The sequence below is a fragment of the Otolemur garnettii genome, unplaced genomic scaffold (assembly GCF_000181295.1).
Source record: "Otolemur garnettii isolate 467f Iridium unplaced genomic scaffold, OtoGar3 scaffold00028, whole genome shotgun sequence".
NCBI lineage: Eukaryota > Metazoa > Chordata > Mammalia > Primates > Galagidae > Otolemur > Otolemur garnettii.
The window spans coordinates 11,467,029-11,484,828 of NW_003852423.1; the positions used below are offsets into that span (position 1 = coordinate 11,467,029).

At 41.1% G+C, this 17,800-nt stretch overlaps 1 protein-coding gene across 1 annotated transcript in view; it reads left to right on the forward strand.

The window, feature by feature from the left end:
* Window positions 1-17,800, forward strand: part of CHN2 (chimerin 2) — a 317,927-nt gene that overhangs the window by 151,037 nt on the left and 149,090 nt on the right. The window contains exon 3 of the mRNA XM_003788542.3: window positions 10,179-10,234. Coding sequence (XP_003788590.1) covers window positions 10,179-10,234 — 56 coding nt within the window. The remainder of the gene's footprint in view (window positions 1-10,178; window positions 10,235-17,800) is intronic.

Consider the following 17,800-nt stretch of genomic DNA (forward strand, 5'->3'; position numbering starts at 1 on the left):
AAAAAAAAAAAATACATACACTATAAACACACAAATGCACTGACATACGCACACTTCTATACATTTATGTATATATTTGCTACAAAAAGCAATACAAAATTACGTAAAAACCAAACATTTGGGAAATACATGAAGCGGAGAGTAAAAGTTCCCCACAATCCACACACCAGTATTTTCAACCCCCTCTTCCTCCTTCCCAGTAGCTAACCCCCGTCAATTTTAGAAGACACAGCCTTCCAGTTGTTGAAAAACCCATGCTTAGCATGCAGGCATTTTTGTTGTCGTTTTTGTGTTGTTTTGTGAAAGTGGCTTTGGGCTGCACTTGGTGTCCCCTCAGCTTACTTGTTTCCCTTCACAAACATCTTGTTTTTATCCCTCCTTGTTGTCAGCACATGCAGAGGCACCTCGTTCTTCGTTACACTGGTCTGATCTTCCATCTGTGAAATAAAGGGGTTGTACAGGGTCTCTAAGGGGCCCTCCAATCTAATGCTTCACGTCCCGATCTTCTATTTTAAAAGGCAGAGCTAATGACTTAGTAATTGGATGGCATTTTTTGTTTGTTTCCTAATGGAGTGTGAAGTGCTCTGACAGTAAATCAACAAAATATCTGTAGTGAGAGGTACGGAGTGTTCTCTGACTTACTGAGTCCTGCACACTGCATGCACACAGCCTTGCGTGCATTAACTACCTAATAAATATTTGCTGAGTGAATACATGGCAGGGAACTTTGCTGAAGGGAAAAGACGGTATTGGCTCAAGTCACTTTTCCTTTTTCGAAGAGACCTTGTGCCACCCAATAGATCCCTTTAAAAGCACTTCTGTGTCCTGAGGAAGCGAGAAAAAGGGTTGCTGATTCCGTGTCACAATATCAATTTTACCTTCATATATTAGTTTTAAGTTTCACTTTTGGATCCAACCAAGTTGTAGTTTTTTAATTTGCTCTAGAGTCATAAAAGCTGACCTGCAAAAGGGCTGTTAGTCCAAACCTACCGTATTTTGCTGTGTAACATGAGCTCCCGTGTATAATGCACACCCATGTTTTTGGCTTGAACTTTCAGAAACATGCTCCTTGAGGAAGTGGTGTGTTGTCAGCTTGGGAGAGACACACCAGGAGAGGGCTCGTGCTCCCCTGGTAAGCGTGCAGATAGCAACACCTTCCCACAGATGCCCACTCGGTGAAGGCTGCCCCTTCCCTCTCTCCTGCCAGCCCTTCTCTCCCTGCCACATCAGATTGAAGCCAAGATGGCCACAGGCATGGCTGGCAGGGTGGGAGCTTCTGACACAGGCCAGCAGGGTCCTTGGAGCCTGTGTGGGGTTCCCAGTAACCTCTGCAGGGCTGGCCCTTGTCCCCACACAGCCGCAGCCCACCTCACCAGCCCTGTCACTACCCCTTCCTCAATCAAGATGTTCGGTAGAAGCCACTTGCCCGTTCCCACTGGATCCCACATCTTCCCAGACTGGAACCCTGTGCACCTGGTGGCCTGCAGACCCCAGGAGGCCCCACCAAGCCATACTACTCATGTATAATGCATATTCTTATTTTTTCCCCTCTAAAATTTTGGCAAAACAATGCACATTATACATGGTGAAATATAGTAATAGCATATGTAAAGTTCTTCCTTGTTACACCCAACTAATAGTCACCTGGGCTCTGTTTCATGCATTCTTTGACTTTAGGCCACTTAGACATCTGTATATACCTCACAATATTATTACCAAGCTCATGCTACCTCATCTCATTCCCTAAGAATATGATCCATTCATTTAATCTTTTAGCAAATGCTTTCTGAATATTGGAGGATATTAGGAATAAACAATGAATAGTGTGGTTTATACTTTCCTCCAATTTGTAGTCTAGTAAGGGAGACAAATGTAAGCCAACACACTTAAAATTAAAATGGATTCTGGTAACAAAATACTACTGGGATCTACTTCCTGGGATCACAGAAGACTTTACAGAAGAAGCTAAATTTGCATGTGAGCCTTGAAGAATGACTAGAAAGAATCTGAAGGCCTACAGACCTTCATGTGATACTTACAGAAATCCAAATGTGTTAAAACTATAGCATTTCCCTGGTCTGAAAATGCAGCAAAGCTATCTGAATATTAAATTTGTTTTGTGTTTGTTCACCTGTTGGTGAACGCATTCTGACTTCAGGAATCTCCAAGCTCTTCTCTGTGAAGTACTCACAAATCATCCTTCAGAGATTACTTTTAAATACTGATGTCAAACTTGTTAGCATATCATTTATGTAATCTGTATTCTTCCATCACACATTTTGTAAACTCTAGAATTTGATACTATCAAATCTCTCATATATTTACTGCATGCGGTATATTTATGCCACAGTTTATAAGTCTTGGTTTAAAAATGTGTGATTTGCAATGATGAGGGATCTGTATAGCTATCTTTTTGCTTTTATTGACTATTTTTGACTGTAAATTTGACTTGGTTAATGTCAGATTCTTGTGATGAAGAATTTGTCCCAATTATGACATCATTTCTAAAAGAATATTAGTTGTCTTCTAATGATTCATTATAAGAAGCTGCTTCTAAGTTTCAATGCTAATTGCAATGCTCTGGGCTGCAAGTAACAGAATACTTAATCACATTGATTGACTTGAGCAAAAAGTCCAGAGGCACTGGCTTCAGGCTTGACTTGTTCTGGAAACTCAGATGACATTACCAGAACACAGTGCATATTTCTTCCTGTGTTGGCTCCACTTTCCTGGATTTGGCTCTACACTTCAAATATTCTTTCTTTGTGATCCCCGGATAGCCACAGACAATACCAGGGCTATCACTTCCATATTAAAAAGTAACAGGTAAAGAGACAGTCTACCTTTTTGACACTACAAAGTCTCAACATTGAATCTCAGCCCTAATTGACCTGAACTGTCCATTCCTGAGTTCATCACTGTGGTCAAAGAGTTGGGATGTGCTAACTGCCCTAAACCAATCAGGACCCCACTGGAACTTGGGGAAACCACATGATTAGAAAATCTGGATTTATGTTGGAATGGGAAAAGATAGACATGGATGCTGGAGAGGCAGCCACAGATGTCTGACTAAGAAATTCAGAAGAGTAAGGAACAGTAAAAATCGGCTGTCTCAATATTTTGTATAAAGTATGGTGTTAATTAATTTATTTCTTCATTTAGCAAATGCATCTTCAGTCTCTATCTTAAGTCAGGCACTGTGCTTGGAATTGATGGATAAGATGGGGTGTTGAGTGGAGAAACTATGATGTCACAGGCTACCCTGGAGTTCCTGCCCACTCTGTCCCTCTCCTTTTCACAGAAGCCACCACCATCACTTACTGAGCTCTTTCCATAGAATAGTCTTGCCACAAAGTATCATACATCTATAGCTGATCTTCAACTCTCAGACCAAATGCAAAAACACTTATAAAGTCTCTGAGAAGGCTTTGGTTTTGATTCCCTAAAAGAAAAACTACTTTCAAGTTCACTTTAAAAAAATAAATAAATAAAGCTACATTGCAGATGTTAAGCCAAAACCGTAGGAAGTGCATATCCCAAGCAGACAAGTTCAAAAGCCAACCACCATGGGTATACTCTGAAAACATTTTTTAGGATGCCAAGGGCCAATTATTGAGCAGCAGGTGCTATGACTGACAGCTCTCCTGGGAGACTCCCTGGCGCAGCAGGTCAGATAGTCAGAGCTTGGGCCTGTTTTCCAAGTAGGAGTTTAGAACCTCAGGACCCTTCTCTGTCCACCCCCGAGTCAGAATCAGCTGGGGAGAATATTCATACCGATTCTTCCTCATCCCTGCCCCACATCTATGCATTGGAAAACGGGAAGGATCTGCAGGGTATCAAAGCCGATGGTCTGCTTCCGTGTTTTGCCAATTGTGAATTGAGCTGCAATAAACACCTTAGAAATAAAAACAATGTAACCTAAACAATTATACCCTCATATTAATCTGAAATTTAAAAAGCAAACAAACACAGGTTTTACTTATGCATGCTTAGGTTTGAGGCCTGCTGGTGTGAGGCTGGACAGCGTTCTCCTAGGTTTCTCACGGTGCTCTTGCACGAGAGAAGAAGGAAGCCTCCATTAATCCTTGACATCCTGTGAGCAAGGCAAGCCCTTTCTGAGGCAGGCTGGGGAGGGCGTGGGCATCAGGTGATGTCTAAAGCAGCTACAATTCCCTGCTCACACTGAAAACTGGGAAGACATGGGCAGGAAGCAAGGTAGCACTGGCTTAGTGTCATCACCAGGTGGCCCAGATTTCCACGTCCCCAGGTGTGGGCTTTCTCACATCAGGGAGCAGGTTGAATCTGTTCTCAGCAGAGGGTATGTCAGGTTTCATCACTGATGAGAGAGTGGACCATTATCTCAGTGAGCTCTCAACTTCTCAATCTGCTTTGGGTTTCTTGGGCAGCTGGCCATCTCCACCTCTGTTCCCCAGTACCCACCACCCCTGCCAAACAGCTTACTCCAGCACCAGAAATTCCCTGTGTGCTGCCCAGGGCCCAGGGCTGGGCAGTGCCTGGAGCATATTTGGGAAGTTGCTTAGTTGTGAATTCCATCCTTTTACCTCTAGGCTCACAGACCACCCAAGAGGCGACATATAGTATTGCATTTGCTTGGGATTTGTGTTTATTAAACAAAGAAAATTCAGGAAGCTATGAGTTCAGATTACATAATTCATTTCAGTTATACTTGACAAGCCTTGGAGATTTTTTCCATGGATGTTTCTTCTGTTATAGGTAACCTAGGAAATGAAGACTGGCTCTCCTTTGAGGCTAAGATCGGGGCACATGGTGACCGCTGTGATTGATTGCCCGCTCTTTATCTTTGTAGAGAGATACATAATACAGATGGCAAATGGGCTTCTGTATCTGTTTGCCAACTCCCATTGTTTGGAACAGCATAGAGCAGGTCTTGTGGATTCTGAGACTAGCTCATTGAGAAATAAGCCATTGACTAAGATTACGGTGTCTGCTTCTGAGGTACCAGCAGGCAGAGATGGTGTCCCTGGCTTGTGGGGTCTACAGGGGGTCTTCTCCCTTCCCTCTTCCAAGTTGCTCCCTGGCCAGGACTGTCAGCACGCCATTTCCTTTTCCTGCTGTTGCCCTTTCCTTCACCTGTAGCCCGTAACCCCCTCTCTCTTTTCTTCCTGCAGAAACCTCACTAATCTTTCAGGGAGAGCCCCTGTCTCTCCCCTTGGGAAGCCATCCTGACCACTTGAGTAAACTGAGTGGCTGCTTCCTCTTCTCCTTGTTAAATCAATCGGCCCAACCTGTTTTCTTTTTCCCATACACTTGTCTTTCACTATATCAGAGGCACAGATTGGGCCATTAGAGATAGTCTATTCAATCACCAGATATGCATTCAACATCTGCTGTGTGCCAAGCATCATTCTAAGTGCTGGGGATGCTTCAGTGGACAGAGTCCTGCCCTTAAAAAGCTTAGGTTTTAGTAAAAGAAGATACACAAAATGAATAAATACAGTATTTATAGTTGTTGTTTTGAGACACTGTCTTGCTCTGTCACTCAGGCTGGAGTGCAGTAGCGTGATCAGACCTCACTGAAGCTTCAAACTCCTGGGCTCAAGGGATCCTCCTGCTTCAGCATCCTGAATAGCTGGGATTACAGGCACATGCCACCATGCCCAGCGAATGGTTTAGTTTTTATAGAGAACAGGGTCTCCTAGTGTTGCCCGAGCTGATCTTAAACTCCTGGCCTCAAGAGAGTCTCCTGTCTTGGGCTCCTGGAGCACTGGGGTTACAGGCACAAGCCCAGCCACTTTGTATTTATTAATGGTGTTAATGGAGACGACTGCTGTGAAGAAACATAAAATGATATAAGGGAGCAGAGCGATGGTGGAATTTCACATGAGCAAGTCAGAGAAGGCCTCTCTGATAAGATGAGAATGAAGCAGAGACCTGAGTGGAGGCCCAGAGTGAGCCCCGTGGTATCTTGGGACAGAGCAGTTGAGGTGGAGGAGTAGTAAGTGCAAAGGCCCTGAGGCACAGGAAAAATAAACCGGGGCTTTGAAATCAAAACCATATGTTTTAGCTGGATGCCCTGGGGGCAAATATTTAACCTCTCTGCACTTATTTTCTCATCAGTAAATGAGAATGACACACTTATTTTTTTTCTGTATTCTTATGACAATTCAATAAAATAGTCTTCTTGACATGGCAGGCGCTTAGCAAGCCGGTTCCTTTCTCTTCTCCCTGCCTCTCCATTCATCCTCAAAGCCTCCACATGATGCTGACTGTGGTGTCTGGCGTACAGCACATGCTCACACATTTGCTGTAAATTACAAAGGAGCACTTAGCTAAAAATGGATCTCTTTTATAACAGGTATACTTTCTTTGCCACCTTCATTAAAAATGGTATTAACAAAAGCCATTCCAGCCATGTCCCCCACATATAACCGTTGGCCTCAAGAGGTGTTAACAATGAGAAGAAGAGAGCGGACAGGATTCTCCATATGTGAGTTCTGCGATTCCTCTTAGATCTAATCCTCTGTGATTCAAGGAGATGGCCCCTTTTGTTCCCATTACACTCATTAACAGCAATATTCTGCTAAAAAGCAGTTTAATAGCTTTGGTCTGATATGAAAGGAATAAAGGAAGGGAATAAAGAACTCCAGGCAGCCTCCTTGGTGATTAAGGAGGGCACAGCTGTACTAGGGAAGCCAGGGGACCGTCCACGGCTGTTTCTGTATCTGTGATCGGCCAGTCCTTCCCTGTAATTCCTCTTTTACAAGAAGCCTTCTTGAAGTCTATCTCCTACAACCCTGTTGATTAAACAATATATACATACGATTCAAAAGTCAAAACAACATAATAAGGTGTACGTTGTGGAATCTTTTCCCTACTCCTGGCCTTGTTCTTTCTTTTCAACCCTGGAAAGTAGTTGCTCTTAATACCTCCTTGTTCCTTCCAGATTTTCTTTATATAGATACAAGCAAAAATAAATTTTACTCCCTTTCTTTTTAAACGTTAAAAATGTTTTAATTTGGTTTTTATTTGTATATATTCATGGGGTACACGTGCACTTTTGCTACCTTGCTATATGCATTGTACTCTGGGTATATATGGGTTCCTGTGTGTGTTTCTTCACTGTGCTCTTTTTACTTCTCAGAATATCCTGAATATCATCCCTTGTCAGTGTGTAGAGAGATTCTCACTCTTTGCTGCGGGAACACGGTATCCATTGGAAGATGGACCTTCGTACATTTAATTCTTCCTTTCTGAGGGGTGTTGGTAACCCGCTTCTGTGTTCACTGCACTATTTCATAAACACATTTTTAATTTCTGAATATCCCTCTATAGCTGATAGGATTCTTGAAATAGAGGATGTGATTTTATTTGTGTTTGTATCCACAGCACTTCAACAAATACTGTGGGTATAAGACTAAGCAAAACCAAACACAATCTCTTCCCTGAAGGTTGGACTTACAAGATGGGGGAGAGAGATGATAGTTTCTAGCACCTACACCCCAAAATACAGAATTATAATTGTGATATGTTATATAAAGGAAAGTGCAGGGAATTATAAGAGCAGAGACTAGGGCAGTGTCTTTGGGTCTGGTGTGAGAGACCAAGAAAGACTCTTCCACAAAGCTGATGTTTGACCTGGGGTCATGATAATGAGGGTGGATAATAAGAGGTGGGGGGTGGGGTGAGAGGAAGATACCGTATTTTTTCCTTCAAAGAAAAATAATCATTTTAGTGGAGCAGCCGACACAGAGAATAGTTTGTCCAGAAGCCCTGAGTTTGAAGGGAGCACTGTGCATTTGGGAAAGAGAGCATGATGCATGGTAAGGTTGTAAAAGTAGATGGAGGCGAGGTCATTTAGAGAAGTATCACAAGGTTAGAGATGTTGATCTTCAGCTGAGAGCAATGGGAGCTAATGGAAGGCTTTTAAGCAGGGGAGTGACATGATCTGATTGACATTTTAAAATAATCACTCTGGCCACCCAGGTCTAGAACAGGCTGGAGGGTGGTAAGAGTCTAGAGCAGTGGTTCTCAACCTTCCTAATGCCATGACCCTTAAATACACTTCCTTATGTTGTGATGACCCCCAACCATAAATTTATTTTCATTGCTACTTTAGAACTGTAATTTTGCTACTGTTATGAATTGTAATGTAAATATTTGATATACAGGATGGTCTTAGGTGACCTCTGTGTAAGGATCGTTCAACCCCCAAACGGGTCGCAACCCACAGGTTGAGGACCACTGGTCTAGAGCTTGAAGTAGAGATTGGTGATAGTGATGGAGAGGAATGGCTTAAGAGACTTAAGCAGAGTTAACAGGTCTGTTGATAAACTGGCCATGTGAGGTGTGATGAACAACTTCTAAGATGCCAGCTGGAGAAATAGGATGGATAATGGCTCCTTTGCTGACATCAGGATGCCTGGAAGAGGCCCAGATTTGGAGGAAAGCATCCTGAGTTCAACTTTTGACAGGTTGAACTTGAGGTCCTTTTGAGGAACTCAGGAGAAATGGAAATTTGGGTTCTGAGCAGAGATGACAGAGCCTTTTGTGTGTAAGGTATGTAGAGGAGATTCTTTGTGGAGAAGACAGAGAACGGAGCCTGAAGAGGGTTTCAGTGAAGGAGGAGTCAGCAACGGGCATGAGAAGGAGCAGCCAGGATAGGAGGAAAAACTGGGGAAGTATAGAGGCCGGTGGAAATAGGTCGCTCAAGCTGAGTAACAGGTGCCAACCGGCTGATGGTCTCATGGGCAAGGCAGCTCATCTCTCCTCCACCAGCCACACTGCCACGTACTGATGCATTAGGATCTGCACACTCTTTCTCCAGAGAGAGGCAAGCTTCTGAAGCTCTTCTTTTTATCTATCTGTCATTTTTGGTGTCTTTCTGAGCTCAGAAAGGGCTATGCTGAACTCCGATTTTCTTTCATATACGGGTACAGTCGTCCTTAAGTGACACACGCCTCATCATTAGTGTAGGCAACTTTCTCTTAGAAGTGTGGCACATTTCAACATCGATAGGAGGGTTGGGAAGTTTCTTCTGTGTGCTGACACTGGCGAGTCTGCACTTAATTAGGTAAGGAAATAACCATGTTGTGCCAAAGGCATTGGGGAGCCTTCATTACAAAATCTATTCCATCACTTTCTCTTTCCATCTGACTGTCTACCCTTCAATTAAAATTTCTCTTTTATTTTTAGGCCTAAAAATAAATCCGAAAAATTTGCTTATCTCATTACATTTTCTGGCAATACTCTATGCTGACCTGCTTTTTAACTTTTTGTAGATTTATTCCGTCTAAAATTAATTTTTCCCTCTTTAGGATTCTGAAGGTTCTATCGGCTTGGTTTGTGTTCAGCCTCTTATTTTCACAGAAGTAGAACTCAAAGGTACCTGCACAGGGTAGATTTTCCTTCAAAGAAAAATAACCATGCTAGCCAAGGAGCCGAAAAATTACTCATTATGGTCTGAAAAATCACAAATCATAGTCTGACAAATTATATTATACACAATGACCTGCTTTCCTCCAAGCCCAAGCCTGAAAATCTGTCCTTAAAGCAGGGTAGAAGAGAGTTATTATTATTATTTAAGATGTGAAAGGCCCCAGGAGAGAGGAATGATAATGGGTGGGAAGTCTTTGAAAGGATGAGAATTTACAATGATAGGCAAGGCAAGCATGGTGGGTAGAGGGGAGAGAAAGAAATGGCTTGGTGTTTCATTTACTCACAGAATCAGCGGTGTCTTTGTATGTAACTAACATTTCAGAAAATGATGCTCCTCCTCGAATGCCAGTTCTTTCCCTGGTATGGTAAGAGACAGCAGCATTTAAATTCAGGAATCCTATTATATGATCTTACTACTTAGGTATTCACAAGCAGAATTTCATCTTTAAAGTCGTCAAAAGAATTTTAGCCATATCTAGTCTTCTAAGGAAGCCATGAAATGAACAATGCCAGTAACAATTACGAAACTAAATTGGCCTTATAAGAACAAAAAAAATATCAATTTTGCCAGTTTATCGTCATGGTGACTAATTTCCATATAAATGACCTGACTTTATCCAGTGTCAAAAACGTGCCTGTATCTTGTTTTTTATACTTGCAGTTCTTGGGATTTACTTATGGATTACTTGTGGAAATATTTGAAGGCACGTTGGTATGCATTGCTGTACTCTAATTCTAATTATTTTTTTCTTTTCTGGCAGTATATCAGTTACAGCAAGAGGCACCTCGTCCCAAGAGGATCATTTGTCCTCGGGAGGTCAGTACTCAGCTATTTCCAATACACCTTGTTAAATATGATGAATTGTCAGCACTATGTTGCTATTGGAGGGATTTCAGGTTTCCTGGGAGTTGATTTCTTTTAACGTTTGTTAGAGTGTCAACAAATTTAATGTCTTTACACAATAACTAAGAAAATGCCGTGAAGGCTATGTTAACCAGTTTGATGAAAACATTTCGAATTGTATATAAAACCAGCACATTGTACCCCACGATTGCATTAATGTACACAGCTATGATTTAATAAAAAAAAATGTAATGTCCTCATAATCTATATTTTGAAATCAGACATTATTTTAAAAATACTAACTAGGAATCAAATGTCTCACATGTTTTAACCACTGCAGAAGCAAATTAAACATCATTTATAACCCCCCAGAACACGTATTCTGGTTATCTTCTTTCTTAATGTCATTTTGATTCTTTTAGCATTTATTATTATGAAATATTTCCAGCAGAGAAAGTACAGAGAAGAATAAATGGCCGGGTATTTTCAATATCCATATTTAGCAAACCTTTATCCTTGGTTATATTTTCTTGACATTTTAAACTAATAAAACCTTACAAGAAAAGTGACTATGTTTTTATTCTTGGAGATAACTTAAAAAATATATCAGCTCATAAAAATGTTTCCCGGCCTGCAGAACATTCCCTAGCCCTCCTTCACTAATCAGTTCTCTGATCACGTGGGGTGCCAGCAAATTTTGAAAGGCAGTATTAAGGCTCTATTTTCTAGTTTTCCTTTAACAGCAAAATTAATATCCTTCCAACCAAAGACGCACGGGTCCTTGCTTATTTTTATTGTTATTACTTTGATTAAACATAGAGTAGCAGATAGCTTTTAAAGCACCTTATATGCTTTATTATCAAAGGATAAAGGCTCCAATTTCAATGTTCTTGTGATTCATCTCTGAATGTCAGTACTTTCTGGATCTGGTTTTGGACGTGTTTCAAAGACTTAGATACATGCATACCCATACTTAGAGCTAACTCAGTATGATTTAATAAAGTTTTGCACATAAAATGTACTTTTGTTGAAGGGCAATGAACTTCCTCAAATAATTCTGATTTCAGCACAGAGTAGACTTTCTCACCCCAGGAATATGGCGGGAGGGGAGGAAATATCTGATGCTTAAAAAAGAACTCCATTTGGAACTCTGATCTTCGTCCTATCACTAACTCTGTGGCCGGTATATCCAAATGATATGTCCAGTAATATATTATTTGATATTCAGTAATCAAATTCAGTAATATTCAATACTATTTGAATCAGAGAAAAATCAAATAAGTACAAATGTTTGAATGAGATGTACTATAAAAATGTGTTTGCAGGAGAATTAAAAAACAAGTTGCTAAAAATTCTTTCCCTTCTACTTTTCATTTAGAAAATTCTCAAATTTTCTCCATCAGAAAACTTATTGCCATTCTTAGAGGAGTAGAGGCATTAAAATATCTCAATGAAGAGGATGTTTGTAAAATTAGAGTACAACTAAGAGGTATTAGTAAAAAGGCACGAGGCAAAGCCAGGTACTCGCTGGAGATCCAGGGCATGGTGAATAGCCGTGTATGTGTCCATTTAGTCAGCAGATATATATGGGAACCTGCTCTGTTTCAGCTTTGGTCTAGGTTCTGGGAATAAGCAAAGAATTTGGCTGTTAGCATTTTGGCTGTCCTAATAAAAGGGAAGAAAATTATGATGTAATTAAATATATATTTAAGATTTTAGCTCTGTGTATATATGTGTGTGACTGTGAGACAGGGGTGAGGAGTGGGGAGAGAGAGAGAGAAATTGTCTCTTTGTTTCTAAAAATCCTTGGAACCATGTCAAATTGTCCTTTAAGTCGAGTAGAATATTAGCAGTAGAGATAGGTGGATTCAGACTGTCCACGTGAAAACTCTTCCCAGGGTTCCACGCAGACTCTAAAGGACATGGTGCATCTGTTGCCTTTCTTGTCTTATCTATCTGGTGAACCAAGCTCTTCACATTCCAACTTTTACTAATTTGATTCACTCATAAGTGAAGGCTGGCTGATGCTTGACCCATAAGTAGCTTCTCAGAATTCCATATCCCTTTCTGCCGTGAAGTCTAACGTGACATGGAGATTTCTCAGCTCCATTTGCCCCACAGGCAGTGTGGGGTCCAGCCAGCCAGGCAGGTGCTGGGTAATAACTAGTCGAGTTTACCTGATGGAAAGGTGCTGCTCAGGGAAGAGCCCACAGGGGTAGCTTCAGTTCACTTTGTTCTCCACTATGATGTTAACTGCAAATAATTTCAGCCCGAATTGTTCAGCCTCCCAGGACCTGCTTCCCGGGAGTGAAGGTTCTACCTTCTCTCAGATGCTGGTGAAACCACAGCTCCTACTACATATGGCATTTAGTTAAATATCTCTTTGCCTTGTAACACGCTTGCATGCTTGGGGGACATGCCTAATGAAGACAGAAAGCCTGTCCATGTGCGTGTGTAGCCAGAGACTGAAGCTTTATTAACACATTTGCATAAAGAGCTATTTCTTTTGAACAATGAGTTATAATTTTTTTCTGTATACATTTTTCTGTTTCATCTTACCCTTTAGCTAACTATTATTATTAAACACCCATTTCTTTCTTCTATACATAGCTCCACACTCTTCCCTCTTGACCCACACTCCTCCCTCTTAAACCCATCTCCTCCCGCCCACCTCTCCTCTGGTCCCTGGATGGGTGGCTCCAGTATACTCAATCTCTCTCGTTTCTCTGACAATTAATACCTTCCTGGGTTTGGGCCTCTCTCTGCTTGGGATCCCCCAGTTCAACATGATAAATACCCACATTAGAGCACCAAGTGATGTGTGCAATTACAGAGACAGGGAACAGTGCCACTCCAGGTGCAGACACAGGCCATCCTGACTTGATCCATGAAGGCTATCAACAGATACCAACCACCTAATAGACTTTGCTGGGGAGCTAGGTGAGTCAAGGGTACAGACTGACTCAGCAGACCAAATCCAATAAGCTTAGAAATCGGGAAGGCAGGGAGCTCAGCTGCAGATTCAGCTTGAACTTGCTGTGACTTCTTGCTCTACCACTTTCTAGCTACCCTCCTTAGAGTAGGGCATGTGAAGGCCTAACCCAAGGGTGAACATCTGTCTTGCACAGTTGTTATATTTGGCACATATGAGTCAAAGGTGTAGTGTGGTGCCTGACACATAACAGGTACGCAATTAATGTTCATGATTCATGGCAGATTCTGAAACCTATAAAGAGCAGGCTCTGAGACAACAGTTAGAGGCAGAGTCAGAGCAATGGCAGTATTCTTCCAGTGTGAGGGCAAAAAGGCAGTGATTACCAATAAAGCGAGATGCCCAGGTCAGAAATTAAACCACCAGGAGAAAAGATACTGCGGATGAGGAACAGAAGACACAAGCGGCTGAACCATGGCTCCGGCACCAGTTAAGCTGAGCAGGGTCAGCTACTGAAATAACAGCTCATTGCGTTCCTGGGATTCATCACCGCAAATTAATATTTATTAAGCAGCCATGGCACCTGGCACTCTGCTGGCATTTCCTGAATACTCCTTGCCAAGAGGTTCAAAACATCTTCCAGTATACAGAATTCTCACTTACTCTTTCCGTCAATTACCAATCAGTCACTTCATAAGCATTTATATATTACCAAGTGTGTGCCTGGGTGGTCTGCCAGCAACTGTGTAGGATATTAACTCTCAAATTTGTTTCTCTAGCTGAGGCCTCTTCTCTGGGGTTCAAGCACCTCCATCTATCTGTCTGCTTGACCTCTTTAGGTAGGTGTCCCACAAGCCAGCACCAGCCTAATAATGTTCAATACTGAACTAGACCCCACTCCATTAGTTAGTTAGGACCCCATCCAACTTCAGAAACCTGGACTTGGTTTTCCCACCCTCGCCCCTTTCTCTTCTACTCTTAGCAAGCATTCATCTTATCTCCAAGTATATGTTGCATTTTCCCCACTTGACTCCATCTCTATGACCATCGTGTGGTTTGGGCCGTCGGCATTTCTTGCTTGGATTTTATAGCAGATCAGGAGCCTCCTTCCTGAAAGCCCTGCATCCTTTTTTGGCACCTTCTCTGTAGCCCATATTTATACACAACACACACAGACACACACACACACAGAGTCCATTCAGCAGACAGTATCCCAAATCATCATTGTTAAATATAAATCAGACCCTTCACTTTACTCTTTGAATAAAAGCAAACTTCCTGCTGTGCCTGTGAGCCATGGGTGGGCCTCCTGCATTTGTCATTATCTTACCTTCCTGCTCAGAGTGCCCTCCCTTTGGGCCCCACTAGCCCCTATTACCATTCATCAAACAAATCGCAGTGTCACTACTGCAGGGCCTTTGCACTTGCTCTTGGCCTAGAGTTCTCATACTCAGGTTCTCTGCATGTTTAGTTTTCTGATTAAATGTCATAGAATAACAAACCATCCCTGAACCCCATGAAAATTAGTACCTCCCAAGTCCTCAATCTCTGTCATCGCACCCTGCAATCTCTAATACACTTTCTTAACATATTTAATTGCTGCTTATAGATTTCTCTCCCCGAGAATACAAGCTGCAGAGATTTCATCCGTCTTAATCATGGGTAAGCCCCAGCACTGAGCATGCCAAGCACCAGTGGGCAGTCAGTAAATATATAGCTAAATGATGAAAAAAGGATAGAGATCGCTAACGTAAGGAATTTAGAATTCTCAAACTATTACTAATAGAGTATCAGATTTACCCAATGCTGTCATTTGGGTGGTGAGTTGGAATTTTGGCAATTGTTAAGGTACTTACTTAAACACAGCTAATAGTTTTTCCTGGAATAGTCTTAAGTTTCTTTCTGGTCTTTCCAAAATACCAAAATGACAAGATTTGCTCACATGACTCATTTAAAGTCAAGTTCCACTAGAATTACCTAAAGGATGCACCAAATAAGCAGAAATTCTTTTGTAACTGTCAATGATTTGGTGTCATTTGTCTCTTTTGAAATTGCTACAGTGACAAGGAGATTATAAAAAGCAATTTCAAAAACGAGAAATAAAATTGCATACTATTATTTCAAATTGTTCTCCATTTTATGTAGTTTCCTATCCTTCTCCCTCGCCATAGAATAATCCATTTTGGAGAACTATTTTTTTTAAATGCAAAAATGGATTGTGGAGGTTTCTAGCACTTGTAATTAGAATCAGTTTTCTTCTTGATTGTCAAAGGTCAGGCCAAGTGCAGATGACAGTGGCCAGTCCTAAACTGTAGTAGTATTTCACTACTGTATTTTTCCTTCCATTGAATTGTATTCATTTTTCGTTTTTATTGTTTGGGATTCACTGAGGACAAAAGAATTAGGTTACACTGATTGCATTTGTTAGATAAAGTACTTCTTATAATTGTGTCCTGCCCCCAAGAGGTGTGCATACATCATGACCTTCATCCCCCTTCCTCCTCTCCTCTCCCCACTCCCTCATTTCCCTCCCCCCACCTTGTATTATCTACTTTGTTCATCTACTACCTATCCTATCATATTAGGATAGAGTACATTGGATTCTTGATTCCCCATTCCTGTGATGCTCTACTAAGAAAAATGTGTTCGACCTCCATTCAGGTTAATACAAAAGATGTAAAGTCTCCATCTTTTTAATGGCTGAATAGTATTCCATGGTATACATATACCACAGCTTGTTACTCCATTCCTCAGCTGGTGGGCATTTAAGTTGTTTCCACATTTTGCTGATTGTAAGTTGAGCTGCAATCAACAGTCTAGTACAAATGTCCTTATGATAAAAGGATTTTTTTTTCTTCTGAGTAGATGCCTAGTAATGAGATTGCAGGATCAAATGGGAGGTCTAATTTGAGTTCTTTGAGGATTCTCCACACTTCCTTCCTAAAAGGTTGTATTAGTTTGCCGTCCCACCAGCAGCGTAAAAGTGTTCCCTTCTCTCCACATCCAAACCAGCACCTGCAGCTTTGAGACTTTGTGGTGTGGGCCATTCTCACTGGGGTTAGGGGATATATCAGGGAAGACTTCCACGAGACTTGCAACAGCAACAAAAATAAACAAATGGGACTTAATTAAACTGAAAAGCTTCTGTATAGCTAAGGAAACAACAACCAAAGCAAATATACAGCCTTCAAAATGGTAAAAGATATTTGCATATTATGAATCAGACAAAAGCTTGATAACTATGACCTACAGAGAACTCAAAGTAATCAACAAATAAAGATCCAACAATCCTATATATCACTGGGCAAGAGGCATGACTAGAATCTTCTTTAAACAAGGCAGATGAATGGCTAACAAACATATGAAAAAATGCTCATTGTCCCTAATCAGGAGAGAAATGCAAATAAAAACTACCCTGAGATATCACCTAAGACCTGAATGCAATTTTTATATACTGCTTGAAATATTCCTTCCTCCTTTTATGCATTTGTTTCTAGTTGTGTTCCTAAGTATCTACCTGTCTCATCCTTTTCTAGTTTTATTTGTAAAAACTACTCTTTTAAGCCAGCAAGAGCATCCATTTATTCATCATGATCTTTAAAATTTTATTAGTTATACCTAGACTTCATAGTCTTGTAGGTTTAGGGCATTTATCTTGTCTTAGGCATGTCTGGACCTTCACAAGCCACACTGATCGACCGTGTCATTCTCAACTGACCTGATCCATTTCGAATCATGGATTTTTAGTGAACTCAGAGGGATTTTCTACTATTCCACATTTCTCTCCCCTTTTCTTCTTCTATTCATTGAAATAAATGTTTTAAAACAAAGTGCATTTGGGGGAATGTAAAAACTCTACTGATTCAAGACATCCAGACAAAGTGTGTCTCTAAAGTAATGAGATTGATTCTACAAGCCACAAGCAAAAATTGATCTCATTACCTTTTAATTGGTTTCATGTGTAGTAATCAGAAGGCCCTTTCTTCCAGAGCAAAAAATATTTCTGTTCTTTTCATCCTGGACTTTTCTCTATTTGTCTCTCCCCCCACCCCCTGATGTTGACACAACCAAGAATAAAGGACTTTTCCCATCATTATTCCTTCAGGCTTTCATCTCACTCACTAATGCAGTCAGCCTTTTTTCTTGATGTAGTTTTGTTCCGAATTGAACTTGCTTTAGTAGCATAGAAGGGAAAACCTTCGAGTAAAACCAATGTTAGAAAAAAAAGTTGACATACGAGGGTTTTTTTTCCCCTAAAGATAGAACCAAATGTCTTGTGCTTTTTTAAAAAAATAAAAATATCTCTTCTTATTATATACTCTGACCTACCAAAATACATACCCCCAAAAAAGAAACCACTCTCTTTGGATTCTTTGAACTTGTTGTAATATAAAATAGACCTTGCAAGTGTGTGTTCAGAACATACGTAGACATTTCCAAGGTGAAATTATAAGCAGTAGGTAAGGGCTCTTGAGGCCAAGGTGCTATAGAGCTCAGGGGGTCTGAGCTAATGGAGGCAGGTGGGCTGGCTGGAGAGAGCCACCGAGGAACAGCACACATGCCAGAGCATAACTTGAGGCAGAAGTGGTGGGATAAGGAAAATTAAG